The 22,745-nt window shown below is 47.1% G+C and overlaps 2 protein-coding genes and 1 long non-coding RNA gene across 5 annotated transcripts; 1 reads left to right on the top strand and 2 right to left on the bottom strand.

The window, feature by feature from the left end:
• The first annotated feature begins 55 nt into the window (after positions 1–55).
• serpinc1 (serpin peptidase inhibitor, clade C (antithrombin), member 1) lies at positions 56–6,965 on the top strand. Its single transcript, XM_030373069.1, has 8 exons — positions 56–202; positions 2,188–2,551; positions 2,620–2,835; positions 2,911–3,048; positions 3,201–3,419; positions 4,742–4,913; positions 5,930–5,991; positions 6,550–6,965. The coding sequence occupies exons 1-8, from the start codon at positions 195–197 to the stop codon at positions 6,718–6,720; spliced, it is 1,350 nt and encodes a 449-aa protein (XP_030228929.1). The 5' UTR covers positions 56–194; the 3' UTR covers positions 6,721–6,965.
• LOC115555987 (uncharacterized) lies at positions 5,511–6,152 on the bottom strand. Its single transcript, XR_003978922.1, has 2 exons — positions 5,808–6,152; positions 5,511–5,776 (listed from the first exon to the last, which is right to left on the bottom strand). It is a non-coding gene; the product is annotated as an uncharacterized LOC115555987 (long non-coding RNA).
• Positions 6,966–14,415: 7,450 nt separating the features above from the next.
• Positions 14,416–22,405, bottom strand: zbtb37 (zinc finger and BTB domain containing 37). 3 transcript variants are annotated; one of them, XM_030372945.1, is made up of 4 exons: positions 21,937–22,405; positions 20,152–20,873; positions 19,478–19,574; positions 14,416–18,277 (listed from the first exon to the last, which is right to left on the bottom strand). In XM_030372945.1, the coding sequence occupies exons 2-4, from the start codon at positions 20,853–20,855 to the stop codon at positions 17,783–17,785; spliced, it is 1,296 nt and encodes a 431-aa protein (XP_030228805.1). In that variant the 5' UTR covers positions 20,856–20,873; positions 21,937–22,405; the 3' UTR covers positions 14,416–17,782. The 3 variants fall into 3 exon arrangements, with proteins under 3 accessions (XP_030228805.1, XP_030228806.1, XP_030228804.1); XM_030372946.1 differs by having other exon boundaries at positions 20,152–20,824; positions 21,937–22,403; XM_030372944.1 differs by having other exon boundaries at positions 20,152–20,857; positions 21,937–22,399.
• Between the last annotated feature and the right edge of the window lie 340 nt (positions 22,406–22,745).

Raw genomic sequence — 22,745 nt, 5'->3', positions numbered from 1 at the left:
CTAAGCCAACTACACACTAAACACACTAAGCAGGTCCACACTAAGCACGTCCACAGGGCTGAAACGCTCCAAACATGGGAGGGCTTATGAGGGGTAGTTGACTTTAGGATGGGAGGATCAATATCTCAAAGTTCTCCTGGGCTAAGAGCCGGCCGTACAATGACCCACAACCTGCTCCTGCACCAACAGACAACATGTTCAGGTAATGGCTACCGCTTCTCTCTGAAAAGTCTCTGCTAAACCTTTCTGCTTGATATTGTAGGTGTGGTGCTCTTGTTGGACGTATAACACAATAATCTTGGCCATATACAATAGGTTTATTTTACTACTGGCTTCAGAATAACAAAGTGAGGGTAGAACAAAGTTGACTCGGTCAAAGAGAGTGAGTTGACTGATCCTTGATTGAAAAGCTTTTTGTTCTAAAAGTGTGTGTAGGAATACGTTATTCTGTGGCCAGAGAACCAGAACACTTTATTGAATAATATAAACAGACAAAGGAAGGAGTTCAAGGCAGATCATTAAACGGCAATCAACAAAATAGAGGACAATTGCATAAGATAACACTAACCCTAACTATAGATAACAAAACAAAGGTAGTTCATAACTAGTACTTTGATTGACATGTCTCGTGGTACTTGTATTGACATGTCTCAGTGGTGCTTTGAGTGTATTAACGTGTCCTTCGTGGTACTTTTATTGACATGTTCCTAGTGGTCATTTTACTGACAAAGTTCATAAGCAGTGGTACTTTTATTAACATGTTCCTAATGGTACTTTCAGTGTATTTACACTGTATTTAAACAGTGACTGCCCCCTTTTTTAACAGCTCTGGTTCAGGAAGTAAATTTCCCTTCATTTTCTCCATTGACTTTTTTATAAAATTGTTATAAAAGTGTTTTAAGCCTGGAACCAAGCCAATCATTTGTCTAGGTAGTCGTGACAATTAAACGTTTGATTCAGGGCAAAAAATATTTGGAAAACGTAAGAAAAGGCAAAGCTACAAGACTACATTATTTTGTGAACAAGTGAAGGAACTAATCAACCCATAAACCAATGGTTACATACCAATAGTTTAACTTACCTTTCATCTAAGGGAGTGTGGTAAGTGATCGAGAAAAGTGGCAGCGGTCATAGACTACTTCACTTTCATGGGTGAGGGTACACATTTCCATGGTAACAGCGAGTTCCACCAATCAAAGACGTTGTGTTACACTTTAGGATGGTGGGTAGTGTAGAAATAGTAGGTGGTTTCAGATGACATTGCGAATTAAACATGTTTTTCTAAAAACTAGAAGTTCCCGTCTTTAACTTGTTGCTTCTACAGGACCATATACCATAGATTCACAATGTACCAGGCCGTGGTGGGTGTACTTGGATGGTTACGACATGGCTTTTTATCAAAACCCCTATGGAGAACATGAATGGGATTTTTACTTCTGGAACCACACTGTTGCACTCTATTATGTTAGCTGTTAAAGGGTTTGGGTTAGCTTATTGTGTTAGCTGTTGGGGGGTTAGGGATAGCTTATTGTGTTAGCTGTTAAAGGGTTAGGGTTAGCTTATTGTGTTAGCTTTTGGGGGGTTAGGGTTAGCTGATTGTGTTAGCTGTTGGGGGGATGGTTAAGCTTATTGTGTTAGCTGTTGGGGGGTTAGGGTTAGCTTATTGTGTTAGCTGTTGGGGGGTTAGGGTTAGCTTATTGTGTTAGCTGTTTGGGGGGTTAGGGTTAGCTTAGTGTGTTAGCTGTTGGGTGGTTAGGTTTAGCTTAGTGTGTTAGCTGTTGGGGGGGTGGTTAAGCTTATTGTGTTAGCTGTTGGGGGGGGGTGGTTAAGCTTATTGTGTTAGCTGTTGGGGGGGTGGTTAAGCTGATTGTGTTAGCTGTTGGGGGGGTGGTTAAGCTTATTGTGTTAGCTGTTGGGGGGGTGGTTAAGCTTATTGTGTTAGCTGTTGGGGGGTTAGGGTTAGCTTATTGTGTTAGCTGTTGGGTGGTTAGGGTTAGCTTATTGTGTTAGCTGTTGGGGGGTTAGGGTTAGCTGATTGTGTTAGCTGTTGGGGGGTTAGGGTTAGCTTATTGTGTTAGCTGTTGGGGGGTGGTTAAGCTTATTGTGTTAGCTGTTGGGGGGTTAGGTTTAGCTTACTGTGTTAGCTGTTAAAGGGATTATCTTATTGTATTGGCTGTTGTCTTGCAGTGCGATGGATGGGTGGGTTTTGGTGGTGCTGCTGCCCCTGCTTGCAACCTCCCAGGATGTTGATATCTGCAATGCCAAGCCCCGAGACCTCCCCTTAGAGCCTCACTGCATCTACCGCAACCCCAACCCCGAAGACGAGACCCCCGTCCTGACCGGAGAGCCGGAGAAGATCCCAGAGTCCACCAACCCGCGGGTCTGGGAGCTGTCCAAGGCCAACGGATTCTTCGCCCTCTCCCTCTACAAGCAGCTGGCCCAGAACAAGTCGAGCGACGCCAACATATTCATGTCTCCCATTAGCATCTCCACAGCCTTTGCCATGACCAAACTGGGAGCTTGCAATCAGACTCTGGAGCAAATCATGGAGGTAAGCATCAGGACCACTGGTGGTTTGAGAGTGCTTGTGACCACGGTAACCTCACCTCTCCCTCCTAGGTGTTTGGCTTCACCACCATTAAGGAAAAGACATCGGACCAGGTGCATTTCTTCTTCGCCAAGCTCAACTGTCGCTTGTATCGTAAGAAAGACAAGAGCACAAAGCTTGTGTCTGCAAACCGACTGTTTGGAGAGCAGTCCCTTGCCTACAACCAGAACTACCAGAACATCAGCCAGATGGTGTACGGTGCCAAGCTGCTGCCCCTCAACTTCAAGGTAACCTTTTTACACAGTTGTGGTTAACGACCTGCAGAGATCGGTAGAAGAAAAGCTGTGTGCCATATGTTGCAGGAGCACCCAGAAGACGCCCGGGTCACCATCAACCACTGGGTGTCCAACCAGACTGAGGACAAGATCCGGGACGTTCTGCCCACGGGCGCACTGGACTCCAACACCGTCCTGGTTCTGGTCAACACCATCTACTTCAAGGTGAGAATGATGGAACGATGGAGCCATCCTTACGCCTCCAGTGGTCTAGGGTCAGGACGGGGTTATGATCCCTCTCCTCCAGTGGTTTAGGGTCAGGATGGGGTTATGGATCTCCTGGTTCCTCTCCTGATGTCCGCTGATGTCGTCCTCAGGGTCAGTGGAAGAGCCAGTTTGACAAACACAACGTCTACAAGGCGGACTTTACCGTCAGCGAGAGCCGAACCTGCAGCGTCTCCATGATGTTCCAGGAAACCAAGTTCCAGTACGCCCGTTTCCAGGACGACCAGGTACAAGTGCTGGAGCTACCCTACCGCGGCGATGACATCACCATGGTCATCATCCTGCCCGCAAGACACAAGCCCCTAGCCCAGGTAACCCCAAACCCCACCTGTAACCTTTAACCGCCATCAGTAAAGGATGAGGCAGATGCATGGTTTAAGAGCCTGACCAGGTCTCACACCTTGTAAAACACTGCCTGTCTCACACCTCGTACCACACTGCCTGTCTCACACCTCATACCTAGCATGTATAGTTGGGGTCATTAAGGAGGTTGTCTATCAGCAGCTCAGCAGTTTCCTAAAGGCTAATTATGGCTTTGAGATCTTTCTGGTTGTGCTGACACAGTACTGAGAGAAAGGGGCTAATTAAGGATAGTAAAGACCTTAACTTTGCCTGAAGTCTTATAGAAGTCATATTCTATATCACTAGATAGACTCCAGAGCCAGTCGGTCATCTCTTCCTGTCCTGCACTTGTTCAGTTCACACCTGCAGATAGGGATTTGACTCCATTGACAACTTTGTTTCCAAGAAGAGTATCACGACTTCTGTAGTACCTCAAGGATCTTGCATCTAGGTAGCGGGCTACCCCATGGGTACCGCGCGCATGCGACCCGGGACAACAATACTGCCAACCATAATGTGCTTATGGCACACATATTGATCCTCTAATTGTACTCCAATGTATCTCGGTGATAAATAACTTGATCCTCCAGAAGGTTCTGTACTGCTAAACATTGACCAAACAGAGCCTGAATCACTAAAGACATCAGGCCAGAAATGTGGGTGCTATCGTCACTTTGAAAATCCGGTTTAAATCAGCCTACTAGGACCTTAAATATACAAAGGATCGTAGGCCTACCATATAACCAGACCTGGAATTGCTCCTGCATGCTGCCATCTCAGGTGGAAGCATGCAGGAGTTCTCCCAGAAACAATAGTGCACCACATTGCTCCAGTTCTCAACCTTCCCCAACCGTGCCAGAGGGCTGAGATTAATTAATTTTACCAGTCTATAAAACACGAAATGGTTGGGAGTCCTTATTCCCTTCGAACAATCAAGAACTCTTTGGTGGTCGGGGAAAAGACGGCTTCATGTTTATAGACCTAAAATGAGACTTGGTGATCGTTCACATGTCATGCTTCCTACACCTGAAGCAAACTCCCATCAACACTCACGCCCCAAACATTGTGGTCCTGGAGGGCGTAAAACAGAATGAAACACCAGCTCTTCTGAGACAGACAAGCTTCCTGGGATCAGACAAAATAATCTGTCTGATCCCAGTGGTTTATCCACTGGCTAGATGAGACGGGTTAGATAGACGGGTCCTACGATACTGGACAGGAATGGATAAAGCTTCCCTTGGAGTCCAGTGATAGAGAGCCTGGTGGAGGATCTCATGGCCGTGTTCTTCAGGTGGAGGAGATGCTGGACCTCCAGAAGCTAACGGAGTGGCTGGACGGCCTGACGGAGACCACCGTCTCCGTCCAGATCCCTCGCTTCAGGGTCGAGGACAGCTTCAGTCTGAAGGAGAAGCTGCAGGCCATGGGTCTGACAGACCTGTTCAGCCCCCAGGCCAGCCTACCAGGTACTACACCTACACCACCCTCACACTACACCACCCTCACACTACACCAACCTAACACGACACCACCCTAACACTACAACCCCCTAACATTAAAACACTCTTAACACTACAACTACACCACCCTAACACTACACCACCCTAACACTACACCACCCTAACACTACACCACCCTAACACTACACCAACACCACCCTCACACTACACCACCCTAACACTACACCACCCTAACACTACACCTACACCACCCTAACACTACAACCCCCTAACATTAAAAAACTCTAACACTACAACTACACCACCCTAACACTACACCACCCTACACCAACCTAACACTACACCACCCTTACACTACACCACCCTAACACTACACCTACACCACCCTAACACTACACCAACCTAACACTACACCAACACCACCCTAGCACTACACCACCCTAACACTACACCTAAACCACCCTAGACCATCGGTCTGACGAGCCTGTTCACCTCCCATGCCAGCCTACCGGGTGACTGCACCTGGTTTACCTGTAATATATCTACACCACCCTAAACTACACCTGCAATATACCTACACCACCCTAAACTACACCTTAACTACACCACCCTAAACTACACCTGTAATATACCTCACCACCCTAAACTACACCTGTAATATACCTCACCACCCTAAACTACACCTGTAATATACCTCACCACCCTAAACTACACCTGTAATATACCTCACCACCCTAAACTACACCTGTAATATACCTCACCACCCTAAACTACACCTGTAATATACCTCACCACCCTAAACTACACCTGTAATATACCTCACCACCCTAAACTACATCTGTAATATACCTCACCACCCTAAACTACACCTGTAATATACCTCACCACCCTAAACTACACCTTGCCTACACCACCCTAAACCTCCAGCTGTAATGTAGAATCTATTACTTGTGCGTAATATCGTCGCTAAACCCCTTGCTGTGTGACTGCAGTTGAGCTGAATCCCGTCTGAACTCCTTCAGGTATCCTGGAGGAGGAGGCTGAGCTCTACGTCTCGGAAGCCTTCCACAAGGCCTTCCTGGAGGTGAGGGCAGTCCATCATGTTTCTGTTTTTTATTATTCTGGCTCCCTATTTTGTGTAACCATCTACTAGTTTTTGAGGTAAAACTACCAAACCATGGTTGTCAAAGTTGGTGCACGTATAGAAACCACGCTTAAGCAGGCTTCCAATAAGCATAGGACCTCATCGGCCACAGGGGGCGCCATAACTCGCAATCAAACAAAAAGAGTCAGGGACTCACTCATTAGCCTCATGGCATTAGCATCTCAGCGTGCTCGCTCATAAGCCTCGGGGCATTAGCATGTCCGCATGCTCGCAGAATATTGCGCACACAACGAGTTGGCGCAAGCACACGCATTTTTTTCAGAAAATGTGCATTTTAAACTATACTGCCACTACTTTACTGCAAGCAATCCGCCAGATGGATGGTCGTTATCTGCTAGTTATCTAATCCTATCTTCTAGTTGCTGTAGTGATATGAGTGTGGCCCCAGGTTCGACGGGAGGGCAGTTGTCTTCTAGTTAGCTGCTAGTTAGGAGCTAGTTATCTTCTAGTTGCGTAGTGATGTGCGTGTCCCCCCAGGTCAACGAGGAGGGCAGCGAGGCAGCGGCCTCAACAGCCGTCGTGGCCGTCGGCCGATCCTTCAACCTGAACCGGGAGCTGTTTGCGGCCGACCGGCCCTTCCTGCTGCTGATCCGGGAGAAGACCATCAACACACTGGTGTTCACCGGCCGTGTGGCCGACCCCTGCTAGAGCGGGCTAGATACACGGACGCGTTGACGAGTGCGCTAACGCGGGCTAGCTACACGTACGGGTTGACGGGTGCGCTAACGTGGGCTAGCTACACGTACGTATTGACGGGTGCGCTAACGCGGGCTAGCTACACGTACGTGTTGACGAGTGCGCTAACGCGGGCTAGTTACACGTACGCATTCACTTTCTGATGTGAGGTCTACTCTTGTATTATGCTAAAATTAAAAAAATATTATCTGATAGTGTGTGCGTGTGTGTGTGTGACCTTTATTTATCAGGACGTATCATTGCACCACTTTAGCAAGACAGAATCCAATCACTAAAAGCACATGAGAGACGGATCACATGAACACATGAGGCGGATCACATGAACACATGAGACGGATAACATGAACACATGAGACGGATCACACAAACACATGAGACCGATCACACGAACACATGAGACAGATCACATATACACATGAGAGACCGATAACATGAACACATGAGACGGATCACATGAACACATGAAAGAAAGTAAGTATTATAATCATGAAAGAACCTTGAGAGGCTGAACATTAGCAGGTTCCAGCAGCGTTCCCGCTTCAGTCCTTCAGCCGGGTTGTGGTGAAGGAGGGATGGTAGGAGCAGCAGGCGGGGCTGGAAGGTCCTTCAGGATCAGCGTTCACCCTCAGCCCTAACCCTAACCCTCAGCCCTCTTCTGGCTCTAGACATCAGCAGGAGATGATCACTGAGCTCTTCATCCAGTGGGTTAGGGTTAACTAACCCTAAGGGCTTGTTGTTCATGGACCAGTGGGTTAAGGGTTAACTAACCCTAAGGGCTTGTTGTTCATAGACCCCAGGGTTAGGGTTAACTAACCCTAAGGGCTTGTTGTTCATAGACCACTGGGTTAGGGTTAACTAACCCTAAGGGCTTGTTGTTCATGGACCAGTTGGTTAGGGTTAACTAACCCTAAGGGCTAACTAACCCTAAGGGCTTGTTGTTCATGGACCAGTGGGTTAGGGTTAACTAATCCTAAGGGCTTGTTGTTCATGTACCAGTGGGTTAGGGTTAACTAACCCTAAGGGCTTGTTGTTCATGGACCAGTTGGTTAGGGCTAACTAACCCTAAGGGCTAACTAACCCTAAGGGCTTGTTGTTCATGTACCAGTGGGTTAGGGTTAACTAACCCTAAGGGCTTGTTTTTCATAGACCAGTGGGTTAGGGTTAACTAACCCTGAGGGCTTGTTGTTCATAGACCACTGGGTTAGGGTTAACTAACCCTAAGGGCTTGTTGTTCATGGACCAGCTGGTTAGGGTTAACTAACCCTAAGAGCTTGTTGTTCATGGACCAGTGGGTTAGGGTTAACTAACCCTAAGGGTTTGTTGTTCATGGACCAGTTGGTTAGGGATAACTAACCCTAAGGGCTTGTTGTTCATGGACCAGTGGTTCAGCTTGCAGCCCTCAAAGGGATCCAGAGATGTCGGCTGTCCTGAACCCGGACCCAGATTCATACGCTGTGGATTTTTTAAAACATTTAGAACCCATGCTGGCGCTACATAGACCATGGTAAAACATTTAGAACCCAATTTTAGCGCTACATAGACCATGGTAAAACATTTAGAATCCATGTTAGCGCTAGATAGACCATGTTAAAACATGCCGTTCAGAACGTGGCTGTTTGGTAGGGCGATGGCCTCCCTGCTTCCTATCGACTCAGCAGTTCCTCGGGTCCTCACCAAGACAACAAGAGAACCGAAGGACAGTGACCTGCAGACAACCAGAGAACCGAAGGACAGTGACCTGCAGACAGAGAACACGGCTTCTGCTGGCCTGTTGCCCAGCTGGTGAGGCATGCTGAGACTGTCAGTAATCTGTCAGTAGATGTTGACCTCGACTGACAGACATTGATCCGTCATTAGCTCACAGTCCTCTGGCAACCCCTTCTGGACAGTTAAAATATCTGACGTTTTTCATCAAAATGCACATTTGATTCCACAGTTATGTTGGCAATTAATTGCAACATGACCTCACATTGTATCAAAAGCCTGGGACAGGTGAACCACGGACAGTGAACCAAGTACTGGTCAGGTGGTGGTAATGACAGTGTTGGTCAGGTGGTGGTAATGACAGTACTGGTCAGGTGATGATAATGACAGTGTTGGTCAGGTGGTGATAATGATAGTTCTTGTCAGGTGGTGGTAATGACAGTACTGGTCAGGTGATGATGACTGGTCAGGTGGTGGTAATGACAGTACTGGTCAGGTGGTGGTAATTACAGTACTGGTCAGGTGATGTAGATGCTTGTGTGTGATGGTTATATTTGTTGAGATAATATTCAACAAACTGACATCTGAGCAGTTTTATTGTTCACGGTTTGCTTTATTTCCTCCGCATTGTTTCTTCAGGGGCGATCGAGTGGTGATGTAGGGGGGATCGAGTGGTGATGTAGGGGGGATTGAGTGGTGATGTAGGGGGGATCGAGTGGTGATGTAGGGGCGATCTAGGAGGGATGTAGGGGTGATCTAGGAGGGATGTAGGGGTGATCTAGGAGGGATGTAGGGGTGATCAAGGAGGAACGTAGGTGTGATCTAGGAGGGACGTAGGGGTGATCTAGGAGGGACGTAGGGGTGATCTAGGAGGGACGTAGGGGCGATCTTGGAGGGATGTAGGGGTGATCTAGGAGGGACGTAGAGGTGATCTAGGAGGGATGTCGGGGTGAACTTGGAGGGATGTAGGGGGTTGTGGAGTGTCTGTGGATGATGGCTGGTGAAGCAGCCTTTCCTGGCCCAGGTCAGAGTGATTAGGCTGAACACCTGTTGCATATTGAGCAATCAGCCATCACCACACATCCTCCTGCATGGCGACGTGTAACACCATGAATCATTATCTACAAACTAAAAAAACAGATTGTCCAACACCACCAGCCAATCTAGGGGTGATGTAAGGCTGATCTAGGGGGGATGAAAGGCTGATCTAGGGGTAATGTAAGGCTGATCTAGGTGCAGTGGTGTATAAAGTACTCAAAAGCCATACTTAAGTAAAAGTACAGATACCTTACTGGAAAATTACTTAAGTAAAAGTAAAAGTCACCTTTTAGAATAGTACTTAAGTAAAAGTATTAAAGTATCTGATCTTTACTGTACTTAAGTATCAAAAGTACTTTTCTGATATTAAATGTACTTAAGTACTGAAAGTAAAAGTACAAGTAACTGCTGTTAATAAAAAAGCAAAGGGTCAGAATTTTGAGAATAAGTAAGGAATAATCACCGAGAGGCCGGGCAATAAACAGTTTGATATGCCCGGCTCGTGGACGGCTTACCGCCCGAGACGAAGTCGAGGGCGGTAACCTTCCGCGAGCCGGGCATATCAAACTGTTTATTGCCCTGCCTTGAGGTGATTATTCTGTTTATTCTACTTCGCGCCGGCCAACATAATAAAACAATTCAAATACTTTAATAATTAGCATTTTTCTTATTCGTATTGCATGCTTATTAAATGTATGCTCTGTTTAAGTTCATCTCCCTCGAAAAGTAGTTCCCTTTAGAACTACGGTGAATAACGTTAGCTCAACTGTAGGTAACGCGTTTCTATAGCAACCACACAAGGCTGGATCTGATCTCACTAGTTTAACAACGTTGTTACATTCGTATCAAGTCAGCTTTAATGACGATCGATCAAACATGCACTCCTTGGTTTATTTTTACAACGGACCTCATGTTTGAAATGTATGTGATAGAAAATGATACAAGCGGCGTATTGATCTACTGTGCTCAGTCAGCAGCAAGTAGAGTGTGAAGTGTATAATATAGTGTTGTAATACTGCATGTACAAACCAGCCTGATACAAATAGTAGAATTTTGATAGCCCTTGCCCTCGTCCTAGCCATGCATTTGTGTGTTGACAGTCGTGGGAGTTTTGATCGACGTAGCAACAGTAACTAAGCAAGGGGGCTTTGCGAACGTGCGCTGGGACAGCTGATTCGCCAAACAGGCTCGCAGTCTGTGTTCTACCACAGTCCCCGACGTTATTCTCATATCTCTCATGATTCTTTCTTTTTTTTCTAAAGATGAGCTGATTTTGTAACGAGTAACGAAGGTTTCAAGCGGAATGTAGCGGAGTAAAAGTATCCGTTTTCTTCGCAAAATGTAGCGAAGTAAAAGTAAAAGTACAGAGAAATATAAGTAGTAAAGTAAAGTACAAATATCCAAAAAAACTACTTAAGTACAGTAACGAAGTATTTCTACTTCGCTACTATACAACACTGTCTAGGGGTGATGTAAGGCTGATCTAGGAGTGATGTAAGGCAGATCTAGGGGTGATGTAAGGCTGATCTAGGGGTGATGTAAGCCTGATCTAGGGGTGATGTAAGCCTGAAGCCGGCTTGTAATGGCTAATCCCACTCACACTTGGTTGTATAATGGGTCACCTTTAATTATTAACAGACTCCCAGCTCTCATAACTACATCCTGGTGATGCAACAAAGAGGGCTAGCCAGGCTAACCCTAAACCAACAAAAAGGCTTACCTTAACCCTAGGGCTTACCCTAAACTTGGAACTAACCCTAGGGCTTACCCTATACTTGGGGCTAACCCTAAACCTTGGGCTAACACGTTACCCAGGCTAACCCTAACCCCATTAGAAGCTTTAAAGATCCCATGCCATTCTATTTATGGATGCTTTAATATAGGTATTAGTGGGCCACAAACACAGTATTCAAAGACGTCCCCGAAATTCAGCCGTGGTGCAGAGTTACAGTCACTCCGAAACAGTCGCACATTGAGCTTCCCCCAAACGCGCTGTTTCGGTGGGCGTGTCAAGGCAGGTCAAGGAGGGGGTGGGGGTGTGGCCATGAGCAGCTTGTAGCCACAGTACCATTCGCTCTGTATACGGTGGGCGTGTCAAGGCAGGTCAAGGAGGGGGGTGGGGGTGTGGCCCTAAGCAGCTTGTAGCCACTGACAGTACCATGCGCTCTGTTTACGGTGGATGTATCGCAATGGCTCGTAGAAACCCATATTATACATAGATATCTACAGGGCCGTAGCACCAAATCCTGGGCCCCTATACTATAGGTACTGCTGGACCCCCTGTGCCAGGTTGTTGACGGGGGGGGGGGGTTCCGGAGCGATTGTTGACGGGGGGGGGGGGGGGGGGGTCCGGAGCGATTGTTGACGGGGGGGGGGGGGGGTCCGTAGCGATTGTTGACGGGGGGGGGGGGGGGAGAAGCGATTGTTGACGGGGGGAGATAAAGAAAAAAAAAACGGTGAGATTAAAAAAAAATTGAGTTGTGGGGGGGGCCCCCTCTGCCTTGGGCCCCCCCACAACTGTCCCCTTTGTCCCCGCAGTCCGACGGCCCTGGATATCTATATCATATAATATATAATATATATTATCACCTGGCCCTGAGCAGCTTGTAGCCACGGTACCATGCGCTCTGTTTACGGTGGATGTATCGCAATGGCTCTTAGAAACCCATATTAATATACATAGATATCTATATCATATAATATATAATATATATTATCACGGCCAAAAGCTGTGTGAGCCTCCAGACGATAGGTTATTATCAATCTCAAACGACCGCGTCTACTTCAGATTGATGTGGAAGTGGAAGAACCATAGATGTCGGAGAACCCGATTAAGTCCTTTGTGATTCATTATATCGTCTGGACGCGCACACAGCTTTTGGCCGTGATAATATGTATTATTTGATATAGATATCTATGTATTATATGATATTATTTAGATATAGAGCTCCAGGACTGTAACGCAAGTGTTGTACACTTCCTTGTTATTTGGATAACCGTTCTGCTGTTGGTGTGATGGCGCATAACACGTCGGACTCTCGTCTCTGGTATTTCTACAACGAGACTCGTAGTGGGGGTTATCTCAGCCATGGTTGAGAATGAATTGGGGGAAAGGAACTTAGGCTTTGACTCCCTGAAGTAGGCTACATGAACCACGACATGGAGGAGAAAGGGATTGTTGGCCGCGAATGTATCCCGCTTGAGCCCTGCTTCCCGCCGCCTCGGCAGCGGTCAGCGCTAATCACCGCCTCCTGAAGCCGAGGCGGTGGTCCATCGGCAGCGAGGCTCCGGCGGGAGACGACCGCGGTCAACAATCCCTTTCTCCTCCATGTCGTGGTTCATGACTTCAGGGAGTCAAAGCCAAAGTTCCTTTCCCCCAATCCATTCTCAACCATGGCTGAGATAACCCCCACTACGAGTCTAGTTGGAGAAATACCAGAGACGAGAGTCCGACGTGTGTACAACACTTGCGTTACAGTCCTGGGTCCAGTTGCACCAGCAGAACGTAAGGTCCCACTTAGGCTACGTTGAACGTAAATCACCCAAACGTTCGACTTTAAACTCTACTAAAAAAATAGCAGTTGCACCAAGCAGATAGTTTCAACGTAACACTAAGTTATAACTTATCTTTTACACCTCCCCTCTAGCTGGTGTAAGTTCCATACTAACGATAAAGAACCGTTAAAAGAAAAAAACGTAAAAAGATTTAAACACTAACGCAGGGTAAAGATGGCTATTCGTTTTGAGCAATGGGAAGAGGAGTTTCAATGCGATTTGCCCCGGGAACGGATTGTCCGTGACCGTATCGATCCATTTCTTTATTATGATGATGTTGAATTATACGCGCGATTTCGGTTTTGCCAGGCGGAATATTATATTTATTTATTTATTTATTATAAAATCCGCCATCAAATAGCTTAACCTCACGCCTATACCGTCCGAGCAAAGAGAATAAATGACTGAAACTGTTTTGTTTGCCCTCTCATTTGGGTGCTAACGCGTCTTCACTCGGGTAAGGTGGAAACTTGCCGGTATTTCCTGTTTACATTGTTATCTGTCAATGATTGGCTTGAAATTATCTAAACGTCATTAAAAGCGACACTGGTACACTTTATGCACTACTAGTAACGTTACAACTTAAGTTATGGTGGTGCAACCAAAATTTAGAACACCTTTAGTTTGGCACTAGCTACGTCGAGCGTAGGGTTAAGGCAGACTTTACACCCGAACTTATGATCGGCTTTACGTTCTGCTGGTGCAACCGACTGCTGGAGCTCTATATCTAAATGATATCATATAATACATAGATATCTATATCAAATAATACATATTATCACGGCCAAAAGCTGTGTGCACGTCCAGACGATATAATGAATCAGAAAGGACTTCGTCGGGTTCTCCGACGTCTCTGGTTCTTCCACTTCCACATCAATCTGTAGTAGACAGTTCCGTGCGCTGCCTGCTGCCTGCTGCCGGCGCGAGGCACCACCGCCCGGCTGCCCGCTGCCGGGCGGTGGTGCTTCGCGGCGGTGGTGCCTCGCGGCAACCGGCGGCAGGCAGCATGTCGCAGTTCATGTAGTTCGATGTCGTTCTGCCATTGCACTCAAAATTCTGTAACTAGCCTGTTACTACGAACTAAGCAACTACCGTACACGTATTAGCATTTAGCACTAGCTCAATCACGACTCCTTCAGAATTCTTGTGGGTGGTTACGAACCAACCAAGTGGGCAGGGCCATGAATAATAATTTGACAACGCTACGTCACAGTGTCACCTTATCCAGATCGGCTCATTTCTTCTGCCTTTTTCCTTTCATTGCCTATTGCATTCAGCAGACAAACTGCATAGATTTCAAACTTACCACAGCTCACAAACTTATTCAGACCTATGTTATTTAACAAACAATAGGAAAAATGTGATTTTAATGGCATGGGCTCTTTAAGGTGGCACTACTTGTCTTAAGTACCACTTGCATAAAATCTCTGATCTTTATGTATAACCAAAATATTCTTCAGAAAGTTCATATATGTATTTAACATTTAATTATACTTATGTTCAAGGTTAAAGGTATTTATAAAAAGAAATTATTCATATATATGCAAATAAACATAACTGTATAAGAAAAATCAAAGCTATACTGACTGATTAGCAAATCATGGATAAATGGAAATTGATGGCATAATCAATACTATTAAAATAATTATCGGAATAATCATTTGACATTTTACAGCACAATTGAACTTTTACAGACCTACTTGACCTACTGGACCTACTGGAGACCCTAGACCTACTGGAGACCTACTGGACCTACTGAAGGGCTTGGAGGAGCTATCTTTGTCTTCTTGATTCCTTTGGTAGTTGGACAAATTTATCAAATATCAGTGACTGAGCACATGATGAGGGGGTTAGTGAGTAGGGGATAGTGAGTAGGGGATAGTGAGTAGAGTCCAGCAGTTATTAGGGGGTTAGTGAGTAGGGGATAGTGAGTAGGGGGATAGTGGGTAGAAGGATAGTGAGTAGAGTCCAGCAGTGATGAGGGGGATAGTGGGTCGGGGATAGTGAGTAGGTTGTGCAGGGTGCTAGCAGGTTCCTGGGGTTGTACGTTATCCGCCCCTCCTACTGAATGTAGCTGTTAGGGTTAGGGTTAGGGTTAACCCTAACCCTTGTGCTGGGTTGCATATTATGCTGACAGGAGCTATCATGACATAAAGGAGAGCTGAGGTTTCTACCTGATAGTTAGTGGTTAGGGTTAGGGGTTGAGTCTGAAGAGGTGATCAGGTGCATCCAACCTCCCCAGCCGAACCATACCACCTCGCCGGGCCCAGCGATCACAGGCGAGGCTGAGGGTTGCCATGGCTACATCCATGTGGTCTTCAGCTTGGCTAGAAGTCCTATAAAGAAAATACTCCAAATAGTCCATTCCATATATGTCCCTAGCCTGGCTAGTGCCAGACCAAGCTCATAGAGACCAAGCTCCCCAGACCAAGCTCATTCTATGAGCTTGGTCTGGGGAGACTTTTTTACATTTTAGGGCATTTAGCAGACGCTTTTATCCAAAGCGACTTACATCAGTTAATACACACATTGACACACCGACGGCAGAGTCAACCATGCAAGGCGACAGCCAGCTCGTCAGGAGCAGTTAGGGTTAAGTGTCTTGCTCAGGGACGCATTAACACTCAGCTAGGAGGAGCTGGGGATCGAACTAGCAACCTTTCGGTTACAAGGCAACTGCTCTACCTCCTGAGCTAAGCCGACATTTTCTGCAGCACAAGAGGTGTGATCAACGGGCATAGTTCAAACGACTCTGTACGCAATTGACTGCTTGCCGTCGCTTCCCTGTCGTCATTTTCTTAAACCAGCCAATGGCGCCCCAGGGGGAAAAGCCAGCTTGGTGATTGGCTCCCGCAAAAACGTATCGGAAGGAGAAAGAAATGTATTGCTCTTCTCCAGACCCTTTGAATTTGAATCGCCGGCAGAATGGGCTGGGGGTACCCAGTCTAAGATGTCCCCTGATGGGTCTAGTCTCCAGCTAGCCCTGTTGTACTGTGTTGTGATTGGTTCTCCAGCTAGCCAGTGGGTACTATGTTATGATTGGTTCTCCAGCTAGCCAGTGTGTACTCTGTTGTGATTGGTCCTCCAGCTAGCCAGTGTGTACTGTGTTGTGAGGTTTTGTTTCATGGAGATCGGAGAAGCATATCAGCTGTAGTTTATCTGAGGTTTTCTGCGTATTTGATCTTAACTATTTCATCTTAACTATTGAGCTTTAAATGAAACTATAAGGCCACCTTAAAACATTAATTAAAAGGTTCCTTTACATTATTCTGCCAAAGTCTAATAATGTCTAGTTTATTCTATGTCCAAAATTTCACAGGCTATCGTCTTGTGATTGACACTTCGTTACAACGACATCAATAAGAATTATTAAAGTAAGTAAAGAAAGAAAATCCCTTGAGGTAAGGATTGTGTTGCTATTACTAACTCGTCAGGGCTGGTCCCCTCAGTCTTATCAGGGTATTAATAGTTATATTAGAGTTAGCATTACTTTAGTCCCTAATTCTAACAGTTTAGGGCTAGTTCCCTTAGCAGGGTACTGATAGTTCTACGGTATATTAGGGTTAGGGTTAGGGTTAACCCTAACCCTAACCTCCCTCAGCAGGGTACTGATAGTTCTACGGTATATTAGGGTTAGGGTTCACACACAAGCACACATTTTTGTTTATAACTCCACTGTTCCGACAGACCATAATAATCACAGTATTAAGGTTGTCCATGGAAAAGTGCTGATTGTGAAGGTAGATGTGGTTTAAAGAAAACTTATTCCTGCGCTCACTAATCGTATTCCTGCGCTCACTAACCCTAACCCTACCTCGCTATCCCTGTTTTAACCCTAACCCTAACTCCCTAACCCTGGTTTAACCCTAACCCTAACCCTGGTTTAACCCTAACCCTGTGTTCAACTCACTGTCGAGTGTCTTAATGAGGGTTTAAAAGAGACTCAGCCTTCAGGGAGTAAGGTTCATAAAGTAAGGTGGAGGTCCTCCTGGTGGAGGTCAGTCGGGTGGAGGTCCTCCTGGTGGAGGTATGATCTGGTGGAGGTATCATCTGGTGGAGGTCCTCCTGGTGGAGGTATCATCTGGTGGAGGTCCTCCTGGTGGAGGTTTCATCTGGTGGAGGTCCTCCTGGTGGAGGTCCTCCTGGTGGAGGTATCATCTGGTGGAGGTCCTCCTAGTGGAGGTCCTCCTGGTGGAGGTCGGTCTGGTGGAGGTCCTCCTGGTGGAGGTATCATCTGGTGGAGGTCCTCCTAGTGGAGGTCCTCCTGGTGGAGGTCAGTCTGGTGGAGGTCCTCCTGGTGGAGGTCCTCCTGGTGGAGGTCAGTCTGGTGGAGGTCAGTCTGGTGGAGGTCCTCCTGGTGGAGGTATCATCTGGTGGAGGTCCTCCTGGTGGAGGTATCATCTGGTGGAGGTCCTCCTAGTGGAAGTCCTCCTGGTGGAGGTCAGTCTGGTGGAGGTCCTCCTGGTTGAGGTCAGTCTGGTGGAGGTCCTCCTGGTGGAGGTCAGTCTGGTGGAGGTCCCCCTGGTGGAGGTCCTCCTGGTGGAGGTATCACCTGGTGGAGGTCCTCCTGGTGGAAGTCCTCCTGGTGGAGGTCAGTCTGGTGGAGGTCCTCCTGGTGGAGGTCCCCCTGGTGGAGGTATCATCTGGTGGAGGTCCTCCTGGTGGAGGTATCACCTGGTGGAGGTCCTCCTGGTGGAGGTGGTCCTCCTGGCGGAGGTCAGTCTGGCCCTGTCGTGGATACTGAGGCCTGGGGCCCTTCAGACCCTCCCCCATCAGGGTGCTCATCTCTGGGGGAGGAGTGGTGGTCCTGGCCCGCTCTGGAGGAGGGGGCTGTGGTCTCGGGGGAGGCGCTGTGAGCTCCTTCCTGGGGCGTACAGCCCGGATGGTTCTTCCGGAAGTGTTGGTTCAGAATGGCCTGGAAGGGAAAGCTCTTCCCACAGAGGTGGCAGTGGAAGGGCTTGTTCCCGGTGTGCTTCCGGATGTGGTACTCCAGCTGGTCTTTGCGGGTGTACTTCTTCCCACAGATGCGGCAGACGAAGGGCGTGATGCCCATGTGCAGCCGCATGTGGCGGTCCAGGCTGCCCTTCTGGTTGAAGGACTTGCAGCAGTAGATGCAGGTGAGCCGCGGGTTGTAGCGGAACCAGCGGTCGCCCACCTGCTCTCTCAGGTACTCCTCGTACCCCCCCAAGTCCACGGCCGCAGGCTCCTCCCCCTAGCAACCAGACAGAGAGAAGAGAGCCGCAGTCACGATGGTCGCCTTTTACTGCTCCGGCTTACCAGGCCAGCGGCTCCTGAGGGTCTGTCGTACCTGAGGGCCTCTATCTCAGCCTCTGTCTAACCCTCTATCTAACCCTCTATCTTAGCCTCTATCTAACCCTCTATCTAACCCTCTATCTCAGCCTCTGTCTCAGCCTCTATCTAACCCTCTATCTAACCCTCTATCTAACCCTCTATCTAACCCTCTATCTTAGCCTCTATCTCAGCCTCTATCTCAGCCTCTTTCTAACCCTCTATCTAACTCTCTATCTAACCCTCTATCTTAGCCTCTATCTAACCCTCTATCTTAGCCTCTATCTCAGCCTCTATCTCAGCCTCTATCTAACCCTCTATCTAACCCTCTATCTTAGCCTCTATCTAACCCTCTATCTAACCTAGAGATGTCCGATATTATCGGCCCACCGATATTATCGGCCCGATATTAGCATAAAAATGTAATATCTGTCAATATCGGTATCGGATTTTTTTTGCCTTAAAACCGATTTTTTTTCAAATAAATGTTTTCAAAATTGTGCAGTACAGTGCACATTGTAATTGACTCATATTTGTGCATTTATTCAATTAAGGTTATTGAGTTTTAGTTAAAGAAACATACTGCTATGTTGCACATAGTTGTTCAGGTACAATGTTTTATCATTTGTGAAGTCAAGTTTGCCCTATTTGTTGTTGGCATTGTCAAGATTATCTCAGGGAGAGTGTAATCCACACTGTTGTCTGAGACCATTAAAAAAATAAAAATAAACATGGCACTTTTCCCTTAAATTAAGTTGAAGTATTTTTCTTATTTTGCACAGACAATGTTAACATTTGGAAAGCCTTGTTGCATTCAAGAATGCATCCAGTGGGGCATCACAATAACATTAAGCATGTTGTGTTAATTCCACAACAGGAGATATGTAATGTTACCTAAATTAGGTTTGAGGAAAAATAACCCAAATATCGACATCGGTATCGGCTGATATCGGAATTGAAAATTTAGAGTTGGACAATATCGCATATCGGATATCGGCAAAAAAGCCAATATCGGACATCCCTAATCTAACTCTCTATCTAACCCTCTATCTCACCCTCTATCTAACCATCTGTCTAACCCTCTGTCTCAGCCTCTGTCTAACCCTCTGTCTCAGCCTCTCACCTGGGAGCTGGGTTGCTGGGCTTCGTCTGCCCCTGGAGATTCACTCTTTGCTCTCCGGTGCCCAGCGAGGATCAGGACGCTGTCTGTAGGACTGACCCTGGAACAAAGAGGACCTACGGCTGTAGGGAATAAATCACGACCACGCCCAAACACACTCAATAACCGGTCCTAGCAGGTTAGGGTGCCGCCCACCGGTCCTAGCAGGTTAGGGTGCCGCCCACCGGTCCTAGCAGGTTAGGGTGCCGCCCACCGGTCCTAGCAGGTTAGGGTGCCGCCCACTGGTCCTAGCAGGTTAGGGTGCCGCCCACTGGTCCTAGCAGGTTAGGGTGCCGCCCACCGGTCCTAGCAGGTTAGGGTGCCACCCACTGCTGGCCTGTCTGACTACCCACCTGTTGGTGCCCCGCCCCTTTCCCGTCTTTTCATGTTTGTCGCCCTCAGTAAGGACCCTGTCTGTGGTCTCACCTGTCTGTGGTCTCACCTGTCTGTGGTCTCACCTGTCTATCTGTGGTCTCACCTGTCTGTGGTCTCACCTGTCTGTGGTCTCACCTGTCTGTCTGTGGTCCCACATGTCTTTTGTCTCACCTGTCTGTGGTCTCACCTGTCCATTTGTGGTCTCACCTGTCTGTGGTCTCACATGTCTGTCTGTGGTCTCACCTGTCTGTCTGTGGTCTCACCTGTCTGTCTGACTGCTGGAGGGCCCGTCTTCCTGCACCAGAGAGCTCCGGTCCGACCTGTCAATCAGCATTGTGGCCTCCACCTCTGCGGCCCCTCCTCCTGGGAGTTCCTCCTCCTCTTCCTCCTCCTCCTCCTCCATCCACTCCTCCACCCTCTCCGTCTTGATCTGCAGCCCCCCCCCCCCCTCCTCCTCCTCCTCCTGCTGCTGCTCACTACTCTCTACGAACCACTGGCCCTCCTGGTCCATCCTCAGCTGGGGTTCCTGGCCCTCGGCCCCTGGCCCCAGGCCCCTGAGCTCACCCGGGCCCCCCCCCCCCAGGTTGATCTTGAGGTGGATGCCCTCCAGCAGCGCGGTGCAGCGGTCGATGACGCTCTGCATCTGCAGGAAGCTGGCGGCCGTGAGGTAGCTGACGATGTCGGCGAGCTGCAGGCTGAGGCGGCCCGTGTAGCAGAAGGCCAGCAGCTGCTCGAACACCCGGGGCTTCCTGATGACCGCCAGCGACACGGTGCTCATCTGGCCCAGGGCCATGTGGTCCCTGAAGTAGGGCGAGCTGGCGGCCAGAACCACCTTATGGGCCCTGAAGCCCTCGCCCTCCACGCTCACCACGATGTCACAGAGTCGGCCCTGGAGCCGCAGCCGGTTCAGGTGAGACAGCACCGAGTTACTGAAGTCTGGAACGTCCAGACGCACACTGTCAGACATCCCTGGAACAGACACACACTAACACATCACTACTGACGCACTACTAACACAACACTACTACCACACACATCAAAACTAACACAACACTACTGACACACACATCAAAACTAACACAACACTACTGACACAACGCTACTGACACAACACTACTAACACAACACTCCTACCACACACATCAAAAATAACACAACGCTACTGACACACACATCACTCCTGAAACACTACTAACATATCACTACTAACACACACATCACTACTAACACACACATCAATACTAACAAACTAATAACACATCACTAACACATCATTACTAACACGCACATCACTACTAACACATCACTACTAACACACACATCACAACTAACGCATCACTACCAACACATCACTACCAACACATCACTACTAACACACACATCACTACTAACACATCACTACCAACACATCACTACTAACACACACATCACTACTAACACACACATCAATACTAACAAACTAATAACACATCACTACTAACACATCACTAACACATCATTACTAACACGCACATCACTACTAACACATCACTACTAACACGCACATCACTACTAACACATCACTACTAACACACACATCACAACTAACGCATCACTACCAACACATCACTACCAACACACACATCACTACCAACACACACATCACTACCAACACATCACTACCAACACACACATCACTACCAACACACACATCACTACTAACACACACATCACTACTAATACATCACTACTAACACATCACTATTAACATATCAATGCTAACACATCACTACTAACACACACATCACTACTAATACATCAATACTAACACTCACATCACTACTAACAGATCACTACTAACCTACACATCACTACTAACAGATCACTAGTAACATATCACTACACACACACACACACACACACACACACACACACACACACACACACACACACACACACACACACACACACACACACACACACACACACACACACACACACACACACCCACTCACACACACACACACACACACACACGCACACGCACACACAAACAGGTCTAAACTCACTATTAGGCTTTCAGGAACGATGCTCTGAGTCTGAACATCATGAAGACATGAGCCGGGCACTGCTGGACGGACACCAGGACCGTGTGGACGGACACCCGGTACTATTACCCGGACCCGGACCCTGTCGTCCTCCAGGAGGGAGGTGAAGGGAGGCTCTGCGGCTCCTCTCTCACTCCGAGGGGAGAACCGACCAGAGAACCACAGATTACCGCATAGCTTTCACCCCACAAGCCACCATGACAAGTCTGTCGATCTATATTATATCCTATATTATATATTACTATATATTAAATTATATATATATAATCTAAAATATAAAAGATAAGAAGAACAACAAAAACTCTGAACTTTAGCTCGTTTCTGGGTTCGCTGCTCTCTCTTCCCTCCCGGCCGAAGGGGAAGAGACCCGCCGGCTGGGAGATGGAGTCCGCCGGCCTCTCTGGTCCCCTGTGAGAGAGGGCGACAGGGGCCATAAAGACTACTTTACCCACAATGCAACCCAAAGGAATATTGTGGCGTCTTAGTTGGTTACTGTATTACAGTCTATAGTGTTATTATTATTATAATTATTATCTTATATCTACATATGTATGTATGCATATATATATATATATATATATATATATATATATATATATATATATATATATATATATATATATATATATATATATATATATATATATATATATATATATATAGACTGTAATAATAGGATGGTTTATTATTTTATAGAGTGAAATAGGTTTTTATATATATATATATATATATATATATATATATATATATATATATATATATATATATAT

This window comes from Gadus morhua, chromosome 12 (assembly GCF_902167405.1).
Source record: "Gadus morhua chromosome 12, gadMor3.0, whole genome shotgun sequence".
Lineage (NCBI taxonomy): Eukaryota > Metazoa > Chordata > Actinopteri > Gadiformes > Gadidae > Gadus > Gadus morhua.
Note: the sequence above shows the minus strand (reverse complement) of the source record. Positions and strands in the feature narration are given on the sequence as shown.

Coding starts and splice junctions, on each gene's coding strand:
- zbtb37 (XM_030372945.1), bottom strand. CDS start 20,855: ATGTCTGACAGTGTGCGTCTGGACGTTCCAGACTTCAGTAACTCGGTG. Junction 19,575..20,151: donor TCCAGCAGTCAGACAGACAG/GTGAGACCACAG, acceptor TCTTTGTTCCAG/GGTCAGTCCTACAGACAGCG. Junction 18,278..19,477: donor CCCAGCAACCCAGCTCCCAG/GTGAGAGGCTGA, acceptor TCTGGTTGCTAG/GGGGAGGAGCCTGCGGCCGT.
- serpinc1 (XM_030373069.1), top strand. Junction 3,420..4,741: donor GACACAAGCCCCTAGCCCAG/GTAACCCCAAAC, acceptor CGTGTTCTTCAG/GTGGAGGAGATGCTGGACCT. Junction 5,992..6,549: donor TCCACAAGGCCTTCCTGGAG/GTGAGGGCAGTC, acceptor GTGTCCCCCCAG/GTCAACGAGGAGGGCAGCGA.